At 38.7% G+C, this 27,928-nt stretch overlaps 5 protein-coding genes and 1 long non-coding RNA gene across 8 annotated transcripts; 2 read left to right on the top strand and 4 right to left on the bottom strand.

The window, feature by feature from the left end:
- Nucleotides 1–6,173: 6,173 nt before the first annotated feature.
- Nucleotides 6,174–9,824, bottom strand: LOC132798855 (uncharacterized). Of its 3 annotated transcripts, XR_009633982.1 has the most exons (3): nt 9,109–9,824; nt 6,336–8,327; nt 6,174–6,281 (listed from the first exon to the last, which is right to left on the bottom strand). XR_009633982.1 is itself a non-coding variant. In XM_060810847.1 (2 exons), exons 1-2 carry the CDS (start codon nt 9,655–9,657, stop codon nt 7,899–7,901), a joined length of 978 nt encoding a protein of 325 aa, XP_060666830.1. In that variant the 5' UTR covers nt 9,658–9,824; the 3' UTR covers nt 6,174–7,898. The 3 variants fall into 3 exon arrangements, 2 of the variants coding, with proteins under 2 accessions (XP_060666830.1, XP_060666831.1); XM_060810847.1 differs by having other exon boundaries at nt 6,174–8,327; XM_060810848.1 differs by lacking the exons at nt 6,174–6,281; nt 6,336–8,327 and adding an exon at nt 8,363–9,043 and having other exon boundaries at nt 9,109–9,811.
- Nucleotides 9,825–17,419: 7,595 nt separating this feature from the next.
- Nucleotides 17,420–17,708, bottom strand: LOC132798480 (uncharacterized). The gene is made up of 2 exons (XR_009633948.1): nt 17,658–17,708; nt 17,420–17,590 (listed from the first exon to the last, which is right to left on the bottom strand). It is a non-coding gene; the product is annotated as an uncharacterized LOC132798480 (long non-coding RNA).
- A 2-nt stretch (nt 17,709–17,710) lies between these two features.
- Nucleotides 17,711–19,706, bottom strand: LOC132798479 (protein I'm not dead yet; the record flags this gene model as incomplete). Its single annotated transcript, XM_060810349.1, has 9 exons — nt 19,596–19,706; nt 19,395–19,536; nt 19,225–19,341; nt 19,019–19,167; nt 18,852–18,966; nt 18,736–18,785; nt 18,544–18,666; nt 17,806–18,490; nt 17,711–17,749 (listed from the first exon to the last, which is right to left on the bottom strand). Coding segments are annotated over exons 1-9 (1,425 nt in total), but the record flags the coding sequence as incomplete, so codon positions are not given.
- Nucleotides 19,707–23,127: 3,421 nt separating this feature from the next.
- On the bottom strand, nt 23,128–23,507 carry LOC132798565 (uncharacterized). The gene has a single exon (XM_060810473.1). The coding sequence runs from the start codon at nt 23,496–23,498 to the stop codon at nt 23,205–23,207; it is 294 nt and encodes a 97-aa protein (XP_060666456.1). The 5' UTR covers nt 23,499–23,507; the 3' UTR covers nt 23,128–23,204.
- A 434-nt stretch (nt 23,508–23,941) lies between these two features.
- LOC132791406 (peritrophin-48-like) lies at nt 23,942–25,420 on the top strand. The gene is made up of 3 exons (XM_060800304.1): nt 23,942–24,048; nt 24,118–24,692; nt 24,762–25,420. The coding sequence occupies exons 1-3, from the start codon at nt 23,997–23,999 to the stop codon at nt 25,350–25,352; spliced, it is 1,218 nt and encodes a 405-aa protein (XP_060656287.1). The 5' UTR covers nt 23,942–23,996; the 3' UTR covers nt 25,353–25,420.
- A 304-nt stretch (nt 25,421–25,724) lies between these two features.
- On the top strand, nt 25,725–27,243 carry LOC132796008 (peritrophin-48-like). The gene is made up of 3 exons (XM_060807022.1): nt 25,725–25,787; nt 25,848–26,419; nt 26,480–27,243. The coding sequence occupies exons 1-3, from the start codon at nt 25,781–25,783 to the stop codon at nt 27,050–27,052; spliced, it is 1,152 nt and encodes a 383-aa protein (XP_060663005.1). The 5' UTR covers nt 25,725–25,780; the 3' UTR covers nt 27,053–27,243.
- Nucleotides 27,244–27,928: the final 685 nt, after the last annotated feature.

Raw genomic sequence — 27,928 nt, 5'->3', positions numbered from 1 at the left:
AACATAATTAGAAAAAAATAACACCTGAAAATAAATACTATAACTGCATTTTGCTAACTAAGCTGGCTTTAAAGAGAAATGTCAGTAGTACAGAAACAATCAGCTATCTCTTCAAACTCAGAAGTTTGGCTGATCAGTAAGTAACCGAAGAAAACTTGTCCTTATATTTATTAACCGAAAGGCTTTTTGTGTCAAGTAGGCAATAATTTGTTGGTGCTTGAAGCATGGGCTGCCCATTGATTGTAAGTCGAATCAGACTTTGATTGAGACTCCATGCAAATATTTTGAGTATGGAGCTAATGAGTAGAGCTTGCACCTTACATGGAACCAATGCAACAATGGGAAAGCAATGTGAACTCGTAGAGAATCGCATCACTCAAAACCTTTCGATTCACTCTTTAGTTGTGTTGTGCTGGAAAAATGCATTTGCTGCTTTTTTTTAAGCCTCCTCGTTTAGCTACTGCCCATGGCAATTTGTATAGGGGAATTTCAAATTTGTAAGGTAAATTGTAAAATATAAAAACAAGAAAATGTGCTCCATTGTGCGTAAAATTTTTGTTTGTGTTTTTTGTGTTGCTGTGAGAGTGTAACAAAGTTGTTAAATTTGCCAAAAGTTCTGTCAAAGTTGTGAAATGAATTTCGAGTGGAAGCGTATTATCAGAGCAACTGTGAAATTAAAATTGTTCCCTTCTGCCTCTATATAGACAATATGTGGACTCATCTATCGTGTAATAAAGTGGTAAAGAACAGTGGAAGGAGTGCTGGAGTTCATAAAGATACTAAATTGAATATTCGATTGCATTTTCTGTTTGTGTGCTTGAGTATTTGTCAATTTGTGTGTATGTGCCAGGTATTTATCAAAATATCTGCAAATTTCAATTTTCACAATCGAATGACTCCTTCAAGCTTATTTGTCCATTAGAGACTAGCTGTCATGTAAATTTCATTTCCATTTAGTCATCCAGCAAAATGTCTGTGTTCATTTGCCATTTTTGCTATGTCAACTCAACTTTTGTTTCGCTCAATTTCGCCGCAAAAAGAAAACACAATAACATCCGTATAGTTTTCGTTATTGTCTCTTTCACTAACTGACTGAAGTCATTGGGTAAATAGATTTTTGTTCTGCATATTTGCATTTGGTTTTCGGGGAAAATGGAAATGGAAAATGTGCAGCTCGTAAAAATGAAAACTGTTCTTATGCCTGATATAACATTTTAGAGATTCGTTTCTTTTTTGATTTTTAATCCTGCCCTTTCGGCACAGAACATTTATTCAGCTGCCGCATGTTTTAGTTATTATTACAGTCATTTTCATTTTCATTTCACGCTTTTCCTTTTGCCATTTTTCACGGCCTTTGTGGGGACCCTTAAAAATTAAAATTTTTAATGCGAAAGCGTATTCTATATATGTATGTTTGCTGTGTCCTGCTGTGGCTTTTGTGTGTAGTTTTTGCACTAGCAGTTTTGCTCTCGAGGGGAAAATGTTCATGTCCATTACATTAATTAAATTATCTTCACGTTTTGGCCCATATGGCTTGTCAATCGTAAAAACCAATACGTTTAATGCATCTGCCGCACACACACACACACACACACACTCACACAACTGAGAGTAGAAGAAGAAAAATGCGTATAAAACTCCAACAGCAAAATCACGTACTTAAAAGCAATAAGCATTTTTATACAGCCACGCGCAGTGGCCTGTTGACAAAAGTTGCCCAAAATATCACGCAAAAAAAAGAGAAAAAAGAGAAAAACGAGACTAAGAAAAAAAATCCACACACACACACACATACAATTCTATTAAAACGCAAATTTCAACAGATTAACACAGAGCGACACTGAGATGGAGATGAAGATGCAACCGAAAAAAAAGAAAAAGAGAAAAATACTGAAAGAGATGACAAGAGCGCGTGTCATTTGCCGTGTAACAATTTGAAACTTTTATCGTGATTTTGGAAAAGTCAGAAAGCCAAAACTTGGCTTTAGCCTCTGATGCTTTAAGAACACGTTAAACTTTTTACGACTTCCGTAGAGGAGACTTTCCATCTCTTAGTGTTGTGACACTCTAAATATACGAGCCACGGTTTATGTATCCACTGTACGTGAATGTGTGTGTGTGTGTGTGTGTGTGTGTGTGTGTGTGTGTGTGTGTGAGGCATGATGGAAATGGAAAGCGGCAACTGGACTTTTGACTTTCGTTTCATGCTGTTGGCCAATTTTAATCGACGTCTAATGAAATGCCCTGATAGGCAAAGCTGGCCAACAGCTGTTGCTAATTAACCTGCCCATTTAGCCCCAACGCGATGCGACGCGACGCCGAGGCATTAGTTAAAAAGTCATCAAAATTCACTGATTGAAAAAATGCTGTTGCGTATACGCCCCTAGGGAAATAGAGAGTGCGAGCAAAAGAGAGAGAGAGAGAGAGAGAGAGTGTGTGTGTGTGTGTGTGACAGAGAAAGAGATGGGAGTCTGACCACGTAAAAAACTCAAAGTTCATTGCATATTTATAGCTGGGCGCCGCATAGGTTTTGAGGCCTTTTTAAATATTTAAATGCCTTGTGAAAACAAAAACACGCAGCATACACACAGACACAGAGAACGAGCGAGCGAGCGAACGAACTGTAACAAAGAGGCAACAAAATGTTGCAAGAAGCAGATGCCATAAATAAACAGAAGCAGCCGTGGCAGCCGTTGCCGCCAATGGCGCACCTTTTGGGAATCGCATGTAAACTGGCAACTGTAAAGCCAGCTTTGCTTGCCACATGCCTGCCACACACTCATACACACATACACGCAGCATTCCACATGTGAGTGTGAGAGAGAGAGAGACGCTTAAAGTTCGTTTTAAATCATTTAATAATAGCCAAAATGACCTTAGAGTATTGCTAGACTGTAAATTTGCTTACAAATCCATATAACAAACATCAACTTGCCGCTGCTGCGGCTTTAAGTTGCAACTTGCAACATTTGACTTTAACGCTTCCTGCTGCTTCTATGCAAAATATATGCACAGAGAAGATCAAGAAAGAGAGAGTGAGAACTCGACTTTTATTTAACTAGGCTAAGCGGCTTTTGCCATAGACAAACTTTGGCTTGCCAAAATCCGCTTGACTTTTTGGCCAAGACTTTATTGCAAGTGTGTGTTAGCTCATGTGTGTGTGTGTGTGTGTGTGTGTGTGTGTGTGCGTGTGTGTTACAAGCAAAACGCATAAAATTCTCTTACTGTTAAACTGTTTTTGTGGGTTTTTCAACACTTTGCAAGTTATGCAATTTGTTTCAACAATACAAGCCTGAGCTATAAATATTAAATTGAGTGAGATTTACCAACATAAACAACATATTTGCGTGCAGCATTATAGTTATTCTTTATTTACTTATTTTGTGTTTTTGCTTGTCTTACGCTTTGCTGCGTGACAAAAGCCTGTTTTAAACACTGTCTCTGACAGCCGTTTGGTCACAACTTTTGCACAAGACAAAACCGTCAAATGCATGCACAAAAGACTAGGCATATTTCACTATACATGCGTGAGTCTGTCTGTGTGTGTGTGTGTTTGTGATTGTGTTTGCATACAAAAGGTTAAAGTGCGTTCTTTTGTATTGTTTTCGTGCATGTTTTTGTTGTAATTTATTTGACAGTTTTGACAATTTAAAAACGCGAAAGCGTGTGAAAATGAAAACGGCCATGGGCCAAACAAAAGAACTGAACGGTTCTGTCGCAACAGTCGCAACATATGCACACGCTGCGTATACGTTATATATCCAAAACACACACACACACACGTGCGAAGTTTTTGGACTGCGCCGCAAGGCGCTAATGTTGAATTAAACGAACGCTGACAGCGACATAAACAAAGGGCGACCACTGAACGGAGGCTCGGCGCTCTAAGGCCGCAACAAGCGTTGAATTTATACGTATATGCCACACACATTCACACATATGAATCTCTGGGCAAAATATCTGTGAATATTTATGATAAATTGCCGCTGTACGAGAAACGTGTCGCTGACATTTTGGCGCCTACAAAAATAAAACAACAAATTCACACAGCGAGAACGCGACTGAAGAAGAGTGAGAGCGACAAAAAACAAAAAGGAAACAAGTAAGAAAGCTACAGTCGAGTGTTCTCGACTGTGAGATACCCGCTACCCATTTTGAATAAAAGAAACATATTTTGCGGTATTTTCTCAAAATATACCAAATATACTGCGAAAATACTAAAAAAAATACCAATTGGTATATTTGGTTTATCGACATAGTACCGCATTCAAAATATACCATAGACGGCACAATATACCAGATTGTCAGCCAAAGCAACTAAGACCCCTAGTAAGTAGGCGTTTTTGCCCAAACAAAAGTATTTATTTAATAACTTCGACAATTTTTATCTGATCGCAACCAAATTTTCAGGAATCATAACTACTATAGTAAATATTGTATATACCAAAATTCGCAACCTTAGCTTTAAAATTACACTTGTTATTCGATTTTTTTGATTTGCGGGGGCGGAAGTGGGCGTGGCAAAAATTTGAAACAAACTTGATCTGCGTGCAAACATAACAAATGCTGTCGAAAAAAAAAATTATTGCTCTATCTCTTATAGTCTCTGAGATCCAGTGTTTCATACGGACAGACGGACAGACGGACAGACACACAGACGGACAGACGGACATGGCTAGATCGTCTCGGCTGTTGACGCTGATCAAGAATATATATACTTTATAGGGTCGGAGATGCCTCCTTCTACCTGTTACATACATTTCCTGCCGGCACAAAGTTATAATACCCTTCTACCCTATGGGTAGCGGGTATAAAAAAATGAAAAAGAAAATCGTGATAAACGAAATTCGTAACTCTCTGGCAAAAGTCAAAGTCAGCGTGAAATGTTTATATGACATTTTAATAACCCAACAAACTGGCATTATTATTATTATTATTGAATGGTGAATGCCAAAAAATGACTTTGTAATGCGATTTTCGCATGCATTTAAGATTTGACAAGAAAACGAAAAACGAAGCAGAAATGTATTAAAAATTCGCAAGTAAATTCTATAGCTGAAAAGCCGCATTTACTGTCAAGCCGCAAAAGTAAGCTGGCATTTCACTTTATTGGAAAATGCCAAAGAAAACAAAAGCGTAAATAAAAGTGTGTGTGTGTTCGAGTGTGTGTGTGTGTGTTTATATTTAAGCAATAAGCGCGAATAGCACATGCGATTGTGAATATCTCCTCTCGAGCTAAGCTTTATTGTCTCTGCCATTTGCAGAAGCTCAAAATTCTCTGGTCGCATTCAACCTGTTAGCTGGGGCCAAGTGCTTACCAACCATCCGAGTTTTCTCTGAGCCAGCAACCAAGTGACGAGTACAACTGTTTGTGAGTATGTGTGTACGTGAATAATCTCTATATGAGTGTGTGAGTGCGGCACAAATGTAGCCGTAAAAGTGCTTTTACGTAATGCGCTGTCTCTGATGCGGCTCCCAAATGAATTTCATTTCATTTCGTACGTGTATTTTAGCCTTGAAGTTTCAGTTTAAATGCTCAAGTCACAACTTGTTAAACTTAAAGCCATACGCAAGCTACCAAATCACACGGATTAGTCAAAGCACACAAAGACACAAGTTCTGACAGCTGAAACCGCCTTGAAACTGTCGAAATTTGGTATACTTGTATGGACAGAAGTTTGACAAGGCTTTATTTATTATGGTAAGGCAACTGTTGAATTGAATTTATGGAATTCTTTACAATATTTTGTCAAAAATTCATTTAAATATATTTTTATTTGATTATTTTATTAATTTTTAATAAATTATTTAATTTTAGTGTAAATTTCAATTTCTTTTATCAAACAAATGAATTATTAATATTATTATTTATATTCAATCAAAAACTACTTTTCTATTTTTTATCAAAGTTAGTAGGTAACAAAATTATGTAATCTTCATTATATTTTCGCTATTTTTGGGTGCATATTATTTTTAATTATTAAACAATTTGTTTTTTTGTTTAATTAAGTTTAGCAAATAAATAAATAATCATATTCAATGAAAAATGCAGTGAAAAACGCATAAATAATTAATAATATTAATAATAGCTATAGAATTAAAAAATTTAAAAAACAAATAAACATATTTTAGAATAAAATATATTATTTATTTAATTATAAACAACGCAGAAATGAATTTAAGACTATTTATTGTGGTTCAATCATCTCAGATTATTCGCATCTCATGCGCATTTTAATCAAATACACTTTTAAATACACATGGAATTTAGTAGAGAATGCCTTTGGGAATGTAAAGTGTTAGAGAAGAATGCGACTTATAGTTGCCTCAGTTACCTCAATGTTTGCCAAAGTTTTGTCAGCTCTCAATTTCTATTCTTGTGGTTTGTTTTCACAGGCTTGCCAAATTAATTATACACACTCGAACTTTACGACTATTTGATTACTCTTATCCGTATCTGCAGCAGCAGCAGCAGAAGCAGCAGCAGCAGAAGTAACAAAAGTAACACCTGAGTGGCAAGAGCAACCTTCAAAGGCAGGTAAATAGATTTAAATGCTCATCCGGGGACTTGCTTAAAGAGCCGCAGTTCACCAAGGGGGGAATTTTGCGGTTTTACATTGTCTTCAGCCATGTGCGAGTCGAGTATTTGTTTTACTTTACTTATGCAAATGCGAAATGTTGCTCTGCAGTGTGCACTAACGGTTAAACGCACGCACACACACACACACAGGTGTGTTTGTTGCACCATTTTAATTAAACACATTTACATACAGACGTATACGCAATGTCGTTGCTCATACGCCACCTGACACGCCTCCACTTTTGGCCCCTACAAAATGCACCTTTCTCTTTTCCTCTCTCGCTCTGTGTGTCTGTATCTTTTTTTTTACTTATTCTGCTTGCCAGTTGAGATTTGCATTTGCATATTTCTTGTTGTTGAGCAAACGGTTTTGTCATGCTGTTTTATTTATTCTCAGCTTTTTTTCCTCTCTGTGTTTACCCTGTAATAAACTTGTAACAATTTATGCAACAGCAAGATGTATCCCAACCTTCTGAAGCAATTGTTCTAGACACAGCAAATAACATTTTCCACATTTTCCGCTTAAATTTCTAATACCCAGTGCGAGTGATATTAATTATGCATTAGAAGGGTAAAGAAAAAAATGGTAAAACTGCTTAAAGGGTATCACTTAGTCTGAGTGTTTGTTTGTCTCTTCTTCTGCAACATTCTTTATATTGCTTACAACATTTTTTTTTTGTTTTATTTTGATGTTGTTTTCTTTTTTCCCCCCTTTTATGATTCTTAATACAACTTGTGAAAATTGCATTCTGGTTAGAATCTTGTTGTTCTCTTATTACTGCTGTCGTTTTTGCTTTTTTGTTTGCTCTTGTCCTGCATTTTAATACATTCTTTTTATTTTTGTGGCTAGGTCGCTTGTTTTCATTTAGAAAATTACATGGATGCACTTACTTGCATATGACAAGTATCTTATTTTGGTTTTTTCTGGTCCTCTGAGCGCCAAAAGGGCGCGCTCCTTGAGGAGAATAATTTTGGTAAGATGTACGAGCCGTGGATTTTTTTTTATTATGCTCAATGACACGAATTGCAAACGGGAGTAAGCGGAATTTAAATAGCATTTCATTTGCAGTTTACCTGTACGCATAATTATGCAGCACTTTGCATTGAAGTATTTATTGTCTCAGCCCATTTGCAGTTGCATTGTCTTTTGCCTTATGCGTGTTTTGTTTTTATACCATATTTTTTTTTTGGCTGACTGTGATTGCTGTGTATTTATTTGTTTATCATGCTGTCAGTTCGTTTAACGGGTAGGTCAATAAATCGCTGGCGATTTTTAATTAAGGAAACGCATTGCAGACAAGCTTGCCAACCAGCGACGTCAGTTGGATAAACAAAAGCAAAACGGCGCCACACACAAGCAACAGCAGCAGCAGCAAACACTCAGCACCAGACACACCAGAAGCACAAGGCGCAGGACGATGATTATACGCATATCCTTGCCAGGGCGCCATCCACCAGGCGTCGCGCTTATGCAAATGGGTTTTAAGTCAAGAGCGAAGGTCAGTGCATCCAGGGACGCTATCGCAATGCGCGCTCTCTTTTCTCTCTGGGTCTTACTTGTTAAATGCATCCTCTGCCCACCGCCTGGTGCCTGGTGCCCAAAACTCATTAACAGTTCTGTTGCCCCTTTTAACTCGCCCACTTGGCTGGCTGCTGACTTGCGCCTCATGTTGCCTCTCGCATTTAACACGCCACACACAACATTCCCCCTTGGTTCGGATAACTTCAATTTTCTTTCAAGCGCAAGCTGAAAAAATAATACAGTTGGCGTGGGATTCGCTGTAAGGTAAATCCGCTTAAATGCTACTGCTCAAGACTTTTCAATAATTCACGCAAACAAAAAATTGAAGTAGAGCAAGAAGGTAAGGCAACAAAATTTAAGGAAGAGGCTTCATGAGCCAGATGCCGAGCATAAAATGCGAATACATAGAGAAAGCGAAACATGGGAAAACAAATAGCCCAAAAATCCCAGCTGTACTCGTATTTGTATAGTTGATACACTCTCTTCCTCATGCTCAATCAGAGTGTTTGTGTATGTAAATCTCTCTAAAAACCATCAGGTATTTAGCAAAACGAAACCAGTAATAGACAAATAGACAGCGCTTAAAGATGCTTTCATGTCTTAATCTACAGCTTGGTCTTTTGACTCCGAGCAAAATTAAGTGCTGTGTTCAAGCTGCTGCTTCAGTCTCCAGTATTAAGTGGACTTTTTGTGGTGCGGTTGATTAAAGCATCCAGAGACCACTTGCCACCGCCAAGGCGAGTGAGGAGCAAAAGCCCAGCCACTTTGCTGAGCATTGAACTTATGAATTGCAGGCTAATTGTTAAATCGTTCCAGCCCCAAATGAGCGATCCATTTGCCTGCCACAATAGTGGGGCAATCATCAGGCTAGCCAACAACTTGCAGCGAATTCCCAGCAGCATTAAGATAAAGCATGCCACGGCAAATGGTTTGTTAATTATCTAAAGACGATAAGTATTGCATGGCAGAAGCAGCAGCAGCTTAGTTCTCTCTTCTGTTGACTCACCTGATGTGGCTCGACAATCCACAAAAGACACACACAACACATGCCAATGCGTGCGACCGAGAGCAAACGTTGCAAGCTCCGCTGTTGTTGTCTGTCATGCTGCCAGCAGACGCCAGCAGTTGCTTGGCGTTGACTCTGCCGCATTGCCAACAGCAGCAGCAGCAAACACCCAACATCGACGCAATAGTGCAGCAACAATTCATAATCCCAAATACTAAAGGCGAGTGTTCGCAACGTGCGCTGCAGCCAGAGCATAGCGACACCGTTTCCGCTGCCATCGTTGCAGTCGCAGCTGTACGCAATTAGCACAGTGCCAGTCAGAATTATGGCGATATCGAGCAGCATGTAGATAACTCCAATTGTTTCCCATCCATTCATAAGCATTGCCATATGATGTGCATGCATTCGTAGCTGCAGCATCGCCTGCAGCGCATCCCCCAGATAGCCGAAAAGTATTAGAGACGCTGCCACTTGTGGTATCCATGCTCGGATTCGATTCGCAGCAAATTGGACAAAGCCAAAAATGGCTTTAAAGATTGCTTTGAACATTGCAAAGTTTTGACGTGCAATTAGAGGAATTTTTGTTAGTTGTTTTATTTTGGCGACAATAAAAGCAGATGTGGCACAGCTTGCTAGCAAAGGTTAGTTGTTTTTGTTTTGATTTGTTAAAGGATTTCCACAGTTGTTTGGTGGCTTAGCGTCTGATAGTGTCAATTGAAAAAAAATTTTGAAACAAACATAATATTTAGCAAGAGAAGTTATCAAATTATATTTGGTGAAGACAATTATAATAACGTAGTTTTAAAGTGCTTTCTTTGTTTGATTGAATATGGATATTTTTATTATTATTTTTATACATAATAATACAAGAATTAAAACCAATGACATTGTTTTTTTTTTTTAAGAAATACTTTGCGTATAAATTGTTGTAATGTAAGCTATGTAATTCATAACCTAATTCTCACACTTGCCAGTAATCCGTAATGTAAATAATACAAATATTTTCTATATTACTATATGCTTTTGCTTATAATAATACCATTCGTTATTAGTTTTTACTTTTAATCTTATTGAATGATTATTTGTTACATATTAAGCAAATCAGATAATGCACTAAGCTAAGTTTTTTAAGCTGTAAAAAACATTTTAAATTTTTTGCAGTGATCAATTCAAAGCTCTTATGTAAAGCTGTTTCATAAAAAAAAACAAATCCGACACAGATCAAAATTAAGTATACGAACAGTCGTATCCGCATACACCAAAGTATTATATAAGAGAATGCTTTTGTCGCCTGAGGACTCTTCAACTCCACACGTGTGCTTATCTCAGGTGAGAAAGTGCAGAGCTCATTGCAATTAGTTAATGTATTGTAGCTGCACGACAACTACTACTGATGAAGCTGCTGCTATTGCTGCCCATGGCACAATTATGGATAATTAGTTGATTGCTGACCGCTTTGTCACCGCTGTTAATATTGCTAATACGCACCGTGGGTCAGCAACTGCCGCCAGCTATAATTATGAATATTTGATGGCGCTGCCAAAGATTGGGGCAAGAGCTACAAAGCCAAAGAGATGTATTGAATGTAAGAATATGTTATCTCAAAAGACATTTGACCCTCAATCTAAATACAGTAAGCAACTCTTTGGAAAGCCAAGTCGATTGAATATTGAAATCCTATCCTATAGATGGAGTTTTTATGAAGGTGTTGTTTAAAAATGTACTGAAAAGTTGAATTTTAAGACCAAGCGACGCATCGTTGTATCCATTTTAATGCCAATGACTGTCAGCAAACTGTGCAAACATTTTGCAATTTATCTGCTGACACAGCAGAAATTAATGCCACAAGTGAAAAGGGGGAGCTAAGGCGACAACCTGATGGGGTTTACATTGACATTCATTACCTTCTTCTTCGGTCGAAGCAAAAACAGCTTTTGTTTGTGGTCCTTATTTAACGAGCAAAGTTGTGTTGTGGCCCGAAAAATTAACAAAAATTACTTGAATTAAATTCTATATACGGGCATAAACAAAAGGTCTAAAGTGAAGGCTGCTTGCTCGCCAGTCTTGTGCAATGGCATGGAAACGCATCTGGAAGTTGAATGAAGCCATAGTTCGTGCCCATGTCCGTATCCATGTCCGTGTCCGTGTCCGTGTTGGTGTTCGTTTTCGTGTTTGTATTCGTGTTGTAAGCAATTCTCGATTATGAATCAATGGCGTACAATAAGAGGCCGGAATCAAGAACCAAACAACAATCAAACCTTACGTAAACAAGGCAAATGGCACAAAGCACTGGAATAAATGGCATCAGGCTAAGCTCAGTGCCTGGCCAGATTGTCCATTATATTCGAGGCCCTTGGCAATATGCTAAGAAAGAATGGAAAAGAAGCACAAAACTACTACATACTATACGTGGCAGGCATGGCATTGGGTCTAATTATGTGACGGAGGCTGGGGATTTGAGATGATGACAATAACATTGGCCTAGTCAGAGTCTCAGAAAGTGAGAGAGAGAGAGAGAGAGAGAGGGAGAGAGATCTGTGAGCTAAGGCTAGCCGTAAATTATAGCTGCAAGCATTTGAATTGGCCTTCAGAATAAATGAACTATAAGAAATAGTTTGCCAGCACAAAAGTTTATTAATTACGCAAATTATTTCATCTTCATTCCATTGCCTTCTTATAACAAATACTGCAAAACGTGCTGAACAACTTGTCGGGCAATTTGGAGAGGAAACTCTTTCTCTTCGACCATTTCGGGCATTTCCCCCATTTGCTCCACTTTGCGTTGCGTTGCGGACTTCTCAAAACATTTTCAAGCTAATCAAATCAGCGTCGCTTTTTCTTTTTCTCACTTTTTGTTGTTGGGCGACCACTGATGCTTGAGGGGCTGCTTGTTTGATGGCGGAGTGGTCGTGTTTTTGGGACATGCTGCGGAGAGGGTGTGGGAATGCGGTGGCAATGCGGCCACAGTTCGTTGATTTTGTTACAAATAATTTGAATCTATGTCAACATTTTCAACGCAGCGCGGTAATAATTCATTTTTGTTTTTCGCCACAATTCGTGACAGCTAATCACCAGAGGCAGACAGAAAACAGCCCGAGACCAAACACAAATACAACCACAAAAAGAGAGACGACAACAACAGTAACAACAGCAACAAAAAAAACCAACAAAAAACAAGCGTCCATTTTGAAAGATGGCGTCATGGCCGCCTGATTTCCGGCTGCGCTTCAAACTGTAAATGGCAAATTTTGCGTTTTGATTCGGGTCGCATTTCATTATGCTTGGCAAATTAAAAGCAACAACATTTAAGAAAAAATAAACAATCAAATTTGCCAGACCGAATATACACTACACTTAAAAAAGAATTACTACAAAAATGTCGTAAATACCAACTACATTAAATCAAGAATAAAATTGAGCACAATTCTTTGATGATTATTTATGTAATTCCATTTGAAAGAGCATTAAAAAAAGTCGAGACTGCAATGCGCCATTTCATTTTAAGCGTGCAATAATTGAGGGCGACATTTCAAATACATTTCGGATCATTTATAATGCGATGTAATCGTTTTAATTTTATTAGCTTTTTTCTATAATTTTTACATTTCCGTTTTGCATTCGGTTTTATTGAAATATTTTTTTTTACACGCATTTGCATTTGCCATTAATAGTTGTTGTTGTTGTTGCTGATAAACACTGACAAATGTTGAAGCTTTGACACTATCAGCATTGTTATTGTTATTACTATTATAATGTATTGAATTAATGTAGACATTTATGCGTTTGTCGGACATTGATTTTCTGCTATGCGAACAATTTTTACGAATATGCAAAAAAAAAAAACGTACAAGAATTTAATTTCATGACAACTTTGAGTGGAAATAGAATGTTATTACTGAAATTGTGTGCAACTTTAAGAGCTTTGAAATTGTATGCTTGTGAAAGATATCTATACAACTACAGTCCAGATGCCTAAAATGCTTCACACAAAGGACTTCTGAGAAGTGCAAATCGCGAGTCGTTTGATTATACCCTAGTTAATAACTTAAAGAATTTAGTTTAAGTGTATCAGAAAAATGTCGAAATTTAGCCAAAAGTTATTTGCTTTGTTTTCCGATTAATTTCTTTTGAAGGTAATACTATGCAGAATTTGCGGAAGTCATAATCATGTCCAGTTTTTGATGTTTTATGTGCACAGGGTATAGAATGAATACCTAAGTTTATTGACAACAGCAAAGAATACAGCTTTTTCTTGCCACATGTCAGGCTCTCTTGGGATGACTGGATGCCTGGATGGCTGGCTGGCATCCTGTTTTGTTGCTGCCTTTGTTATTGCAGTCGAAGACATTTATGTTATCTTAAAGTCCTCAGGGCAGTCCCGAGCCGAACAATGCAAGTGAATTCACCAACAAAAAAAAGAAGCAAAAGCGGAGCATGAAAAAGCCCGATGAAATACGGCACAAGACAAGAGATTTGTCATACTTACGGCCAAAGTATTCATGCTTCGTATTTAAGAGGCCGGCATGCATAAATGAGAGACAATGGACAGTCATTTAGCTGCGTTGTTGGCGTGAATATTTTGACAGCATGTTTACTTACTGGGCACACTGTACCCTCACCATTGTGGCACTGTGGCATTTGAATGCATTTTGCAAAAGTTGTGCGGTTGTCAGGCTGTCGTCTGCCACAACTGCTGCCACCACCGTCTCAGCCACAGCCACAGCCACAGCCACATTGTGCATTGTGTGCTGCGGCCCGTGGAGAGAAACTGCTGCGGTTTGTTCTGAGCATGTTCCATTTTCCCCGGTTAGACCTCAATGTGTCTGTAGGCTGAATTTGATGCTGTCAGTCGCCACGCAATCAGTCAACAGCAGCCAGATAGCAGAGCTAGCACGGTTAGCAGTTTAGCCAGCGGCGTCAGAGGCAGGCAAACAAATCAATTAGCGGGCTAAACAGCTTATCGGGCATTACGCTTAAGCTTAGCGCCACATTGCGCATACGCCGAGTGAGTCGCGGCTTAGTTGCTACCTACCAAAGAATTTACATTACGATATTACAATATTACCGCTTCCGACATGCGTTGACAAATGAATTGCAGTGTAACGTGGCGTATGCTTAATGTTGCGCATACGTCGTCGTCGTTCTGCGGTCGGCAGTCGCAATAAATATAAATTTACACAAAAAATGCCGCAACGAGATAAAGGAATCTTCTTTAATTATAAAGTAAGAAGCAGCTCTCGAGAGACGAGTGTCGAGTGCAGCGACGCCAAGGATAAAACGCACACAAAATGATTTATTTATACACTGCGTATACTTAATATTGTGCGATATCATGGCAGGCAGAAAAGACTGTTTACTTGCCATGTATTATGACTAAAGCAAAGAGTTGACGTGGCTTTCTATAACTTCAGCCAGCCGCCAGTCAGAGTTTTTTCTATGAAATGAAAGCTGCTTTCATGATAGCAACTCGCTCATGGCATACGGCTGTCTGTCAGTCATTAGTATATTTAATAGAGCTGACATGAGCCAACATGCAGCTGATGTGTCTCTCCATTTGAATGACGTCTTTTATGTCCACGAGCAAAACTTCATGCTGCAGCTAGAGCTAAATTAATTGTTTGCAAACGATTTCACAACTAAGGCAAAGAGAGACATCGTCGTAAGTCGAAAGTCTGGCTTTCGTTTAATGGGATGCCACAAATTAAATTTCATGCCTAGAACACATCTGAAATACCTGTGCACAATTTTGTCAATTTGACTGTGTGAAATCTGCGCAGATGTCAAAAGGGATAATGAGCTTGAAGCCGGATGGGCAGGTTGCCAGCCAGCAGCCAGCCACCAGCCGCCAGTTGCCATCAAGTAAGTCAGCCATTCAGTCAGTCAGTCAGTCAGTCAGACTGGGAGTCAAGTCACGGTGTAGGCATTTTCCAGCAGAGGGGAAAATCAGCTTAGGGCATGCATGCCATTTGAATATACTTACTTATGTATGTGCGTATATGCATCTTCCCCTATTTATTTTTCCAAAGGTTGGGCTTGAGGCAAAAATAGAATGAAATTGACAATTGGTTGGCGGATAAAATGTAAGCAAGGCATTTTAATTTTTCCTTTTATTTTCACTTTTTTTTTTCGTCGGCTTTTAAAGCGCTAAAGAGATGATGAACAAGTGTGGCAGCTTATGGGAGCATCTTAGTAGGTTAATTTGAAATTTCAGTCGAAATATTCGAGCTTATTATGATTACATTACAAATTTAAATTTACTTTTTCCCAATGATAGGCTAATGACGCTCGAATGATTTTCGTTTGATGGAAACAATAGCTTAGTTACGGTTGAAAGGTGCAAATGTATATATATATATTTATGTACATATTGAAATTAGGGAAAATATATTTATAAAGGTGTTAAGAAAAATATATACAAATTTGGGAATTTGATAGAGAGAAATTCTATGAGTAATCAAAACAGGTAAAAAGCTTTCAGCTTAGAGTTTTCTACTGTGAGATACGCGCTACACATTTTCAATAAAAGCAAACATTGTGGGATTTATTTTTAAAATATATGAAATTAATATACAAAAAAAAAAAATACTTAAATATACCAAAGGCTATGTATGTAAGGTACTTCGATATACTACTATAATCTTAAAATATACAAAATTATTATTATTTTACACTTAAAGCTATTTTTGGTATATTGACAGACTGCTACATTCAAAATATGCCATAGAATTGACAAATATAAATACTAAAATATACCAAAAGTGGTCGCATATTATGTTGTCTAGATTATACGTAATGCAAAACAAATAGTAATCAAAACAAAATAAAACAATTCTGGAATGTCGTGAGCATAATGAATATTCATGGACTGCCTCGCGACGAATTTAATAATTAAATAGTTTGCATATAAATGCGCCCACAAATGGGCAACAGTTCAGAAGGCTGCCAGGCATCCCAGACCGGCATGCAGACTGTCTACGAACGCCACTAAGCCAACACACAACATTGGAACAGTTCCTACAGTTAGTTGGGTAGTGTGTGAATACTACGCCCACTTTTTTTTTGGGGGCGCCACTCAACTCAACTCGACTCGACTGGCAGCTCCATTGGGACGAGGATGTCTAAATTAACAAATGAATTATTTAGTGCGAACAGTTTCGTGGGCAATGTTTGGATTTACAACAATGCGAATTAGGTGCGAATGACCAGGCGGGGATTACCCTAAATGCGAAACTGTGTAATTTGGTTAAAAGCGTTGCACGACGTTGCCACCACATGCAAATGTTTTTGCCCGGCAAACACTTTAATGAAACTCTTAAAGTGGACTTTTCTTTAAAGTAAGCGTATTTTGGCTCCTCTTGGCTGGTTTACATTTGTGGCAACATTTTAACTTCATTCGCCACAAATTGCGAAATTTCTATTTACCAAGCACAGCACAAAAAAAAGTGGGATGCTTCTTAAGCCACGTTATGCACACCTGTGCTACACTTGGCAAAATAAATGCAGATAAAAATTTAATTTGTTTATTTTTCTCAAAATGATTTACAAGTACAATTTTAGTATTTTTATTTCCAACTAAAGAAATATAAACATTTTAAAATTTTGTAGTTTTTTTTTACACATAATATTAAATATGATATTTTAACTTAATTATTTATGGCACCTTTTTTGGAGATTTCTTATATTAAATATCTTTTAACATCTTTGTGTATATATAATATATTATTTATTTTTATAAATTAATGAAATATTAAATTACTGCAAATATTAAATACCGCTTTACATTGTCATTTCGAAACTTTCAAAATAATTTAGATACTAGATTACTTTCAAAACTTTCAAGAGAAATCTTTATATATTACAATTAGAATTTACTTCACGATTAAATAATAGCCAAGTGTTTCTCTCACTGCATACGCGATAGCTGAACTATATTTAGCTTTTTGGCTGCATTCACAATATCACCCAACTACAATACTCCGGATGTCTGTCCGATTGTCTGTGAGGTCTGCCGGGTCGGGTCAGCTGGGTTGTTTTACGACTGTTTTTTGCTCGACATGCTGCGCTCTCTGCGCCATTTTGCAACATACCAACAAAAATACAAATAAAGCGAAAAACAAAAAAAAAAAAACAAAGACGGAAAAACCGAACCATGCTTTACGGTGTAGGAATCTTCAACCCTGCACAAAATAAGAGTCAACTGACAATGTCTGTTGTAGATGGATGACTGCTGCTGATGCTGATGCTGCTGGCGGCGATTGTCATTTTGGCGCATATGTAATTTTTTGGAGATGAAAACAAGTTTTTGCAGTGAAACTTTCAAACGCAAATTGCCCTTTGGGTTTTTTTTTTAGGGCTTATAGGTGTACTTGAAGTCATCATCTTCCACCTTCAAGTAGCCGTCGAAAGCAAATTCGCCAAAGGCTCTAATGCCAATACAAATTGACGCGAAGACGAATATACACGGCACAATGCCACCAATTATCTGCAATTATAAAAACAATAAAACTTGTATCATATGCAAAGGAATTCAATACGGAATTGGTACTTACAAACTGAAAGGGTCTGAGATTGCCCCAACCGGCGACAATTGTGTTAGATACGGAATGCCAACGCTGCCAGTTCCCTTGCGCAATTGAATTCCCTAAAAAAAAAGAGCAAGTGAATATGAAAATAAAATAGATCATTGCCATCACTTACCGCTTTAAACATGGGCATCAGTGTCATGCGAGCCAAGGCGGTGCCAGGCGCCAGGAATGTGAACAACGTGCCCAATGAGCTGCCCAAGAAGAGGCAATAGCCAAGATCGAGTTGCTTGCGCACCAACATCTGTTGCAACAACAGCAACAATTTGGAATCTCGCAGACCAACTACGAAGCCATGTCCGGCTGCCAACATAAAGATGTGGGCCCAAGGCGTATTCGAATTGACCAGCTTCCAGCCGACCAAAGAAGGAGATGTGCCCGGCTTCTCGGGTTCACGGCACACGTAATAACGGCAAAAGAAATAGTTTGCTGGGATCGCAAAGAACAGAATACAAGCGGCAATCAAAGCGACTGAGGCGCCACAACGGGCCAAGTGGATTTCATCATCCCATCCATTTGTGAATTGGGGGCTTCGAAGGACTAGCGCTATCATTGTAACCCATAACAATATGGCAACAAGTTTGGCATGGATATTCCATGGGCCCATGGCGGTTTTCTTGTCATTCATGGCCTTGGTCATGGTATCCTTGCCCGCTGCGGCAGCTTCGACTTGTTCCTTCACTGGTCCACCAAACAAGCCAAGGAAAACAATTTGAATCCACAGAATTGCCACGATATATCCTAGAATATGTGCGAGTAAAATCGCAATAATAATACCACCAACACCCGCCTTCATAAAGCTGCAAGATATGGAATATGCTAAATTAATTCTTCGCGAATTACAGCTGCTTACAGATTGAAGACGGTCAAGATGATGCCATTGGGATTCTGAAATGGCGAGAGCATTGCGCCAATTGTAGATGCATAGCAGACGGTCAAATAAATGCCAACGACTGGCCAAGTTGGATACGGTTTGCTAGCAAATTGAAAACAAATGGAAATCAAGTAAGTGATAGTACATACAACATCGATAAATCAAACTTACGCCTGTCGCTCGTATGTTTCCTCTTCACTATTTGCTGTCAATATGCCAGCCTATAAAAAATAATAATTAATTATTAATGTACTTGTCTTTTGAGGCAACATATATTTAATGCGCACCGTGTTGTACTCGGCGACAATTGCCATTGCTATCTTCATAAAAACCGCGGACACAAATGAGGCGTTGAACAAAAATGAAAGTTCAGCGACGATTACAAAAAGCAAAAATTGCAAACTGCGAAGTAGAGGTAAAAGTTAATAAAGGTATGAATATACAAATTGCTTACAATCTTATATTGCCGCCGACGAAGCTAATCGCAATTGTTGCCAGACGTTCGTTTAGCTTTGAGGATTCCATGGCGAGACCTATGAATACTGCTCCATATGTTTCGAATATTAGATCGGAATAGTGGGCGGTACATAACGATTTCGAGGTCTGCAAGTGGAAAGTTTTCTATTAATGTGAAAACTTTAGTCGAGTAAGTCAACCTACCGATATACCACATATCGGTATAAAGACAATGAAAATAAATGCAATTGCACCCTGAGCCATAACATTGAATATGTAATAGAGATAAACACAAACTGTCAGATAGATCATGCGATATGCCTGCAATAAACAAATTCTATATCTATCCATTTTCATTTATCCATTTGTCTTACATGCACTTCGGGTCCGAGTAAAATCGGACTAAATAGCAATGGAATTAGCACAAGGAGCACGCCTTTATAATGAAATAAACAAAACTTTTTGCGCTCATCTTGCTCTGGGTATGGCAGTTGGCCAGGCTTATAGTCTTCTTCGCTAAATGCGTGGTGTATATAAGTAAAAGTATTATATGAGCGGAAATATTAATTACTTACGCCATAAGAAATTATTGTACTTAAATTTAATCTGTAAAATTATTTGCCACACATCAATTTTTAATATAAAGTGTATTCCATCTGACGACAAATATTCTAAGTAACAACTAGATGGAAAAAGTTGTATATGATGATTTATTAAACGACGATTGCTGCGATTTTAAAGTATATCAAAATTTAGTCGATGGAAATATTAAGTTGCTAAAATTGCAAACCAATATGCACTAAGAAAACATGTGGATAAATAAGACTGTTTACACAAAATACAAACGCTTTATGGCTTCTTGTATCTTTGAGTTATGTTCCTGCCATTCCCTTTGCTTTGTTAGCTCGATATTAGCAAATAAGCATGAGAAAGTGATTTGGTTGAAAAAATATTGACTTATCAGGCAGCGCAGAAGCTTTGCAAATTAATATCATCGTGATGAATGAGTTTTTTTATGTGCATATGAATGAAAATAAATGTCTGATTGCAAATTTCAGTATAAATTTGTGGGCTTTTTAATTCGCTAGCAGATGAGTTTGAGAATTAGTCAGAATGAAATTTCAAAAAAAAAAATATTAATGCTGTAAATTAGTCTGTCATAAATGTGTTATCAATGCCACTTGAGTAGTTCGAGTGGCACTTGAAGTGATCGTAGGTAATGTATTAATTGTTGTGTTACTCAGGAAATATCTAAAACTAATTATAGCCACTTCCATTCGTAGTGTGATTCATGTTGATAACGCTTATCGCACTTGCTTCGTGGTCAAAGGTATTTTTTGTGATTTGTTCTTGTGGTATTCCCCCTTGGACTTACTCGATTACTAAGCACTGCAATGGCTGGTTGAATTTTGATGATTGAATTTGAATACAGATTGGTATACTATAAAGTGAGTTCTTCTGATGTTGACATTCGACAAGCACTTTCGTGGTAACTACCAGTAAGTACGAACAATATCTACGAATATGCCTGACTATCTTCATGGTGGCAATGTTGAGTCTTCAGCTATCTTACGCATGCTTATTGCCAAAGTTTTTTCTAATAGCTGGCAAGTTTTGTGGGTCAAGTTTTAAGCAGCGCGCTGCCAACCAGCCAGCCAGCCAGCTAGCCAGCCAACGACTCACTGCCTGCACTTTTGGCCAATAAAACTTTTCACTGCTGGCAAAGGAATGGCGATGGGGAAGGGGAAGGTGAAGGAGAAGGAGAAGGGTTGTAGGGCCACGTGGCGCGTAACAATGCGCACTCGTTGGCAATTTTGCGTAACTGTTCGCCGTTCTGCTTCGTTAGGGTAGTCAGATGCCTGGACTGTTCCTCCTTTCTCTTTCCGATTCTCCCTTGAGCTGGCTGCATAAACTTTGCCCGCCAGCCAAAAGCGGATGTCACTGCAGATAATGTTGCATCAAATGTTTTGGGGCGCACGTGTCTCTGTCGTCCTGCTCCTGCTCTCCGTCTGTCTTTGGTATCCGACTGTCTGTTGGCTGCTGACTGTCAGCGCACCTGTCTCTGACTCACCTGCTTCTTGTTACTTTGTTTGTGCAATCGGCAGTGAAATGCGCGATCCATTCTTCCTCCTTTCACCTCCCTTCTTTTTTGTCTCTCTCTCTCTTTGCATGCCTTGCAAAGTTTTGTGGCTCAACTTATACCCTGAAACCAGTCCAGGTTGCCCGCATTTGTTGTTCTTGTTTCATTTGAGTTCATTGTTGGCCTGCCATTTGGTTTTCGGGGTTTTGTGCTACAATATTTTCCATTGCCTGCCTCAACTGCTACTGCAACTGCAACTGATTCTGCAAACGACGAGCATGTATTTTGGGCATGCGGCTGTTTTTAAATGTAATTTCGACTACTAGTGCCTCTGGTTGGTTTTCCACTTCAATTAATCCGGCATTCATTCAATTTCTTTTGGTAATTGAAATTATTTGTGTAAATGTAAAGTTGCGTTCGTTTTTATTTGCCAAGCTCCAGTTTTTGTGAAAGAAAGAGAGAAAAGTGAAGAAGTCAAGGTGCGAAATAATGGGTTTTTTATTTAAAAAATTCTTAATACTTTTATTCAGTTTCTTTTTAAATACAAATTTTATTAAGATGCAACAAATTTTAAGGATTTTTTATAGCTTAGTAATAAAAATAGCGAAGTAATTTAAAATATTGCAATAAAAATAATAATAAAAATTAAAAGATTTTTAAAAGATGCTAAAAGAAAACTTGTAATAACATTAACATCTTTTATAGTTATATAAAGATTTCCATCTTTAATTGTTATTTAATAAAGCTTTTTAAAGTTATTATTTGCATTTATTTACAATTATTTTCATAAGCATTGACATTGATATTTATATAAATCGTTCCAATTTTAAATATGGTTAAATATAACAAATATGGATTTAATGTATAGATAAATTAAATAATAACACATTACGAAAATGTCAATGAAATTTTGTTTAGTTCTTTTTTGACATTGATATCGAACGATTTCGACGAACTACAAACATATAGATAAAACTAACCCAAAATCTTACAGTCTTACATTCAATACGAGTATTTTGGCCTGTGAAAAACAATTCTTATCAAATGTTTTAGCCGTATCACAATGTCAGCGACAATTTATAACAGTGCCATGTTCTGTCATCGGAATTAAGTTGAACACGTGTGAAATCAGCTGTGGCAAGTACCACAGGTAAACCGCTCTGAAAACATGGTTATTGTTGTTGTAGATTGATGTTTGTTGTCGTTGTTGTTGTATCTAGATGGTGATTGACGGCGACGCTAGACTTGAATGCAGTAGCCATTGAGGTATGTGGAGCCCGAAGCGGAAACAATGATGGGTACAACTACCACAATGACGGCACAAACAAACAACGCTACATATGAACGTATGACAATAGTAATAACAAAAACAACAAACAACAACCTACAACAACAATAGCAAGGACGGCAGCAACAATAGCCAAACAAAAAGAACACGAAATGGCTGCGGATGTTGATTGACTTTTTGTTGAACAAATTTTCGCATACGGAAGTTTGATAAACAAAAATGGCCATGTTTTGTCTTGGATTTATGCGGCGCCCTCACTTACTCTTTCTCTCTCTCTCTGTTTCTAGCTGCCTCTTTAGTTCTCCTTCGTCAGTCTCTTTCTGTTGTTGTACAAAATTTGCATGGTCTTGCGTCAAACGGTGCGTATACGCAATGTCAGGCAGCAACGACTTTTGGCAAAGACATCAAGCTATGAGTGAAAAGTGGCATCGTTTGACTTCGCCACGTTTTGCCGGGGTCTGATTAGGGTTAAGTGTGCGAACTCGCTAACCTCGCAGCACCCGAAAACATGTAAAATAATTATACTATAATGCGAACATAAGCCCGTAGACTGATGGTCGGCGCATGTTGCCAGTTCAGTTTTATGGCATTAACCGTAGAAGTTTTCTCTCTGCCTGTCAGTCAGTCAGTCAGTCAATGCCTCAGTCAGCTGCCTTTTGTGTGGGAGACAAACTCATGTCAAGTGTGGCACAGATTTTGAGCTGCTTTAAGCCGATTTCAAAGTCAAAGTCTGTTGCTATATTTTCCCACATATTCTTATTTAATCCTAAAAGTACAATGGCTCAAAGAGCTGCAACAGTTAAGCGATGATTTAAGTTAAACGCGTTTGCGGCAACGTCGTCCAAAGAGCTCCCATCCCCACCAGCAACGCTGATCGGTGTCCATCAACAGTTCACTGGTCATCGTCAGCTCCTTCTCTTCCGCTAAGATCTGAGCACAATTCCTTTGCTCGTATTCTGGCTGCAATATGTCCAGTGTTCGACAATAGTCTTCCATATCCAGCGGACGTGACTGTTCCATATCCAAGACAATTTTCCCCGTACAATATCTTGAGATAATTAAGGCAGCAATAAGCAATTGAATGCACAACTCTCTTCGACTACACAGCATGCTGCGACTGCAGGGCGACGACTAAACTTGTAACTTAAAAACAGAGTCTAGCTTTGCCATCGCGCAAAACTAATAAAAATAGAAAACAGCTGGTTAGACATTTCAAAATATAATTAATTGCTCAAATCGCGACTGGTACAAGCAAGCATTATTTTTAATCTATAAATTAAAGGGAGATTTCTATGAAATTATATGTTGTTTAAAGACAAGCACTTAATTGAGTGGCCAATTGATTACAACAAATGAAGAGCCTAATAAATGAAACTATTTCGTGGAAAAAGTGAAAAATTCTTGCGACTCTTATCAGCGGAAGAAGTTGTGCGTGATGCGAGCAATAGCTTGTGAAAAATACAAGATAGCGTTTAATTAAAATTGGTTAACAAGCATCAAGCTTATGTTGCCACATTTATCAAATTAAATAAAATTGGAAAATGTTTCAGTTTACGTATGTGCTTTTATCTGAAATTGCGAAGAAGATTTTCGGTATAAAAGCCAAGAATGGCGCAGCAAAGTCATTCAGTGTTTACTAGACAATTACCTATCATGGCTGGTAAGTGACAATTACAAATCGCAATCGTATCGAGAATGAGCTATATAAAGTGTGATATATGGATTCCAGGTACTTTCCTGTTCGCAACGATTCTGTGCTTGGCTCTGGGCAATGCTCTGGCAGCCGATGTGCTCGAAGGATCCTACAACGTGACCCAAGTGTGCACCATGGTGAAGACGGGCACCTCACTGGGCAGCATTCAATCCTGCGATTATTATTACGTCTGCGGCTCATCTGGACCTGTGAAGACTGCCTGCTCAACCGGTTACTCATACAACTTTAGGACTCAGACCTGCCAGCCCACCGCCCAAGTGACCTGCTACTATGGCATGGAGAATCCATGTGCTGGCAAGACTGGCTCCAGTTTTGTGCCAAAAGTGAACACTTGCAATGGTTGGTACTGGTGCAATGGCGAAACGATTGGCAACACTGGCACCTGTGCAAGCGGACAGAAATTCGATAGCACAGCCCAGAAATGCATCTATGGCAGCTGCTTAGCGACTGACAGCACCGATGAAGACTCTCTGTCAAGCTATTGCGATGTGGTGCCACCCGGCATGTACTTTGGAAGCGTCAGTAATTGCAAGCAATGGTACTCTTGCAGCTCCAACGGCACACTCTCAACTGGAGATTGCGCGTCAAGTGTAAGTCAATACTAATTCAACATTTATATATTTTACTATTCCTATTTATGTTTCGATTGATTATTTTAGGCATTCATTGTGCAAACCGGTTCCTGTGGCTATGACACCGATGCCGGTGCCTGCGATAGAATTGTCGAAGCAGCCACGCCCTCATCGTGCACTTCGTCTGGTACTAAGGCACCAAGTAACACCACATGCGGCACTTGGTATTTGTGCAATGGCAGCACCTATGTGGAGCAAATCTGTCCCACTGGCACCTACTATGATGTCGGCACAGAGGCCTGCGTCACCCGTGCGACTGCAACTCCGGCCGCTGGTTGCAATCGTTGCCAGTATGCAACAACTACATTTGTCAATGCTGTCAACGATGAGCTTTGCGACACTTATTACTACTGCTCTGACGGCAAGGCTGGCTCTGTTACCACATGTCCAGGAGAACGCTTTTTCAATGAAGACATCCAGGCATGTGATAATGATTCCAAGCTGGCGGCATACGTGCCAACGCATGGTGCCTGCAAGGGAGCCAGTATCTCCTCTACCTCTACGACAGTTTCAGGTGCAACTGATTCCAGCGCTTCCACTGTCTCAGGTGAAACTGCAGCGAGTGACGCATCGACTGACGCACCCACCACAGTGACTGCCGAAGCCACCACAAACTAAATAGCTTTAAGCAATACTGTGGCCACCAATAATAAATAAAGCAAGCATTTTAACAAAATAATACTAAATTGTATAATTGGCATAAATCAAATGTAAACGAATTCACTTCAAGATTAAATATTTGACAAATACTTCGCTTGGGGTATTTCACTAAACGACATCTATTAAAACATTCACGATAACATTAATTGCATTAATAACTATTTGTAGCGGCCTTTTGTTAAAGCAGCGCGATAATGATTTAGATATGTTGGAATTGAAATTCAAAAGAATTGCGTGTGACGCCATTGAATTAGCCATATTTGGTGATAATGATAATATAATAATTATCAGCGATTCTTTTTTGGCAAGAAGTTTCATAGTATAAATAAGACTGCTACAAGGCAAATTTCAATTAGTATAACGAAAAAACTCGAAACTTGCATACAATGGCTGGTAAGTGCGAATAAGAAATGGGTCTTAAATTGAATGTATAAGTATCGTTGTTAATTAAAGGATACTACTTATTGGCAACTGTGCTGTGCTTGGCTGTGGGTAATGCCCTGGCAACCGCTGTCGTCCTCGAAGGAACCTACAATGTTACCCAAGTGTGTACCATGGTAAGAGCTGGCACTCGCATTGGAGGCACGCAATCCTGCGATTATTTCTATACGTGCACATCATCGGGGCCCAAGAAGGCAACCTGCGCTACCGGTTACACCTACAACTATAAGACACAGAGCTGTGTGCCCACTGGCCAGGCGAGCTGCTATTATGGCCTGGCGAATCCATGTGCCGGCAACACTGGCAACAAATGGGTGCCTCATGTGAGCAATTGTCAAGCCTGGTATTGGTGCAACGACGATAAGATTGCCGGCAACGGTGAGTGTGCTGATGGACTCAAATTCGAGAGTGCCACACAGAGATGTGTGTACGGCAGATGCAGCAGCAATGCAGCGGGATCTGGTGACGTGTCGATCTGCAGTGTGGTGCCACCCAACGTGTACTTTGGTGCCACCGATAGCTGCAAGACCTGGAACTACTGCAGCGACAGCGGCGTGCTCTCAACCTCTGCCTGCAACTCAAGTGTAAGTAATTGCTAATTGTTTTTGGTTATAATTTGATGATTTATTCATGACCTTCCTTAGGCATTCATTGTATCCACTGGTGAGTGCGGTTACAGCTCGTATCCCGGTGCCTGCGACAGAGTTACCAGCGATCCAGTGCCTACAACCTGCACCACACTGGGCACTAAACAAGCTGATCCGGAGGTGTGTGGCAGTTATTATGTCTGCGACGGCAGCATCTTCCAGTTGAACAAATGTCCCACTGGCGCCTACTATGATGTGGCTAAGGAGACGTGTGTTTTGCGCCAAGCCGCTGTTCCCATTGCCACCTGCAATCGCTGTCAGGACACCTATATTGGTTTTGCCAATGCTGTCGATGATAAACTGTGTAACTCGTATTATTACTGCGAGCACGGCGAGCATGGATCGACTTCAACTTGCCCAACTGGTAAATATTTCAATGAAGAACTTCAAGCATGCGATGACAACAGCGACTTGGCCACATATGTGATTGATAATGGCGCCTGCTCCGGGGCTAAAGCAACAGACTCCAGTGAAGCTGATGAGGATTCTGCGGAAACAAAAGAGGATACCAAAGAAGATTCTACAGAAACCAAGGAAGCTTCAAACGACACAAAAAGTGGTGCTAAGTAAGCGCAATAAACAACAAATAAATAATCAAAAATCCTAATTACTCGCTAAGAATATTGAGTAACAATAAAAGAGCAGAGCACAACGTCCAACATTTTATACATATAAAGAAAAGACGAGACGCTAACTCGAAGTTTTATATTTATAATAGGTATTTTAATAATTTATGATTTAGTTTACGATAATCAAAATAAATTTACGATTTTAATAGAGAAATGTAATTCTTATTCTAAGACAATAAAATAATAATTAGTGTTTCACAAGATAGTAAAATATTGATATTTGCCAACTACACATTTATCATAATATAGTAGTATTGACATTGTGGGCTTCACAACATTTTTGCAATCAATTCTTAACTGTTGCAAAAGTCAATCGAATGGAACCAATAATATCTACTATGCAGCATTTTTTTCACTGCACTTTTACTTTGAATTCCGCATAAAAATTGATGTTGAATATTTCCCGCGTATAAAAATTGAATTGCATTTTTTTTCTTTTTACACACACCACACCATCAGATGACTTGTTAACTATTTTTCACAGTACGATATAATGAATATATCTCAGCGGGTTTTTTGCGTATAGTTTTCTATCGCTGAATTCACATTCCGAAATGAGGGCTGCAGCACAGCACCGAATTGGCACATCCAATCGAGCGTGAATCGCGCTGTTATCAATATTATTTAATATCGTTGTGAAAGTAAACTTTCACCCCGCTTTTTTAAGCTTCAGAAAATGTGACAGGCGCTAAATAAAAAAATACGAAATTGGCGTGGAAAACTGTATGAAATGCAGCTGAAAAATGTAGCGAAATAAAAAACCAAATACCTTAATAAATTACAAGATAAGAATAAAAACTGAAAAGATTAAAGTTTA

This window comes from Drosophila nasuta, chromosome 2L (genome assembly GCF_023558535.2).
Source record: "Drosophila nasuta strain 15112-1781.00 chromosome 2L, ASM2355853v1, whole genome shotgun sequence".
Taxonomy (NCBI): Eukaryota; Metazoa; Arthropoda; class Insecta; order Diptera; family Drosophilidae; genus Drosophila; species Drosophila nasuta.
Note: the sequence above shows the minus strand (reverse complement) of the source record. Positions and strands in the feature narration are given on the sequence as shown.

What these genes read in the sequence shown, in the direction of transcription:
- LOC132798855 (XM_060810847.1), bottom strand. Translation starts at nt 9,657, where the DNA reads ATGTTCAAAGCAATCTTTAAAGCCATTTTTGGCTTTGTCCAATTTGCT. An exon ending in GGATTGTCGAGCCACATCAG is followed by an intron (nt 8,328 to 9,108) that starts GTGAGTCAACAG and finishes TTATTTTTTCAG; the next exon opens with CTTGCGCTTGAAAGAAAATT.
- LOC132798565 (XM_060810473.1), bottom strand. Translation starts at nt 23,498, where the DNA reads ATGCTGTGTAGTCGAAGAGAGTTGTGCATTCAATTGCTTATTGCTGCC.
- LOC132791406 (XM_060800304.1), top strand. Translation starts at nt 23,997, where the DNA reads ATGGCGCAGCAAAGTCATTCAGTGTTTACTAGACAATTACCTATCATG. An exon ending in ACAATTACCTATCATGGCTG is followed by an intron (nt 24,049 to 24,117) that starts GTAAGTGACAAT and finishes TATGGATTCCAG; the next exon opens with GTACTTTCCTGTTCGCAACG. An exon ending in CTGGAGATTGCGCGTCAAGT is followed by an intron (nt 24,693 to 24,761) that starts GTAAGTCAATAC and finishes TGATTATTTTAG; the next exon opens with GCATTCATTGTGCAAACCGG.
- LOC132796008 (XM_060807022.1), top strand. An exon ending in CCTCTGCCTGCAACTCAAGT is followed by an intron (nt 26,420 to 26,479) that starts GTAAGTAATTGC and finishes GACCTTCCTTAG; the next exon opens with GCATTCATTGTATCCACTGG.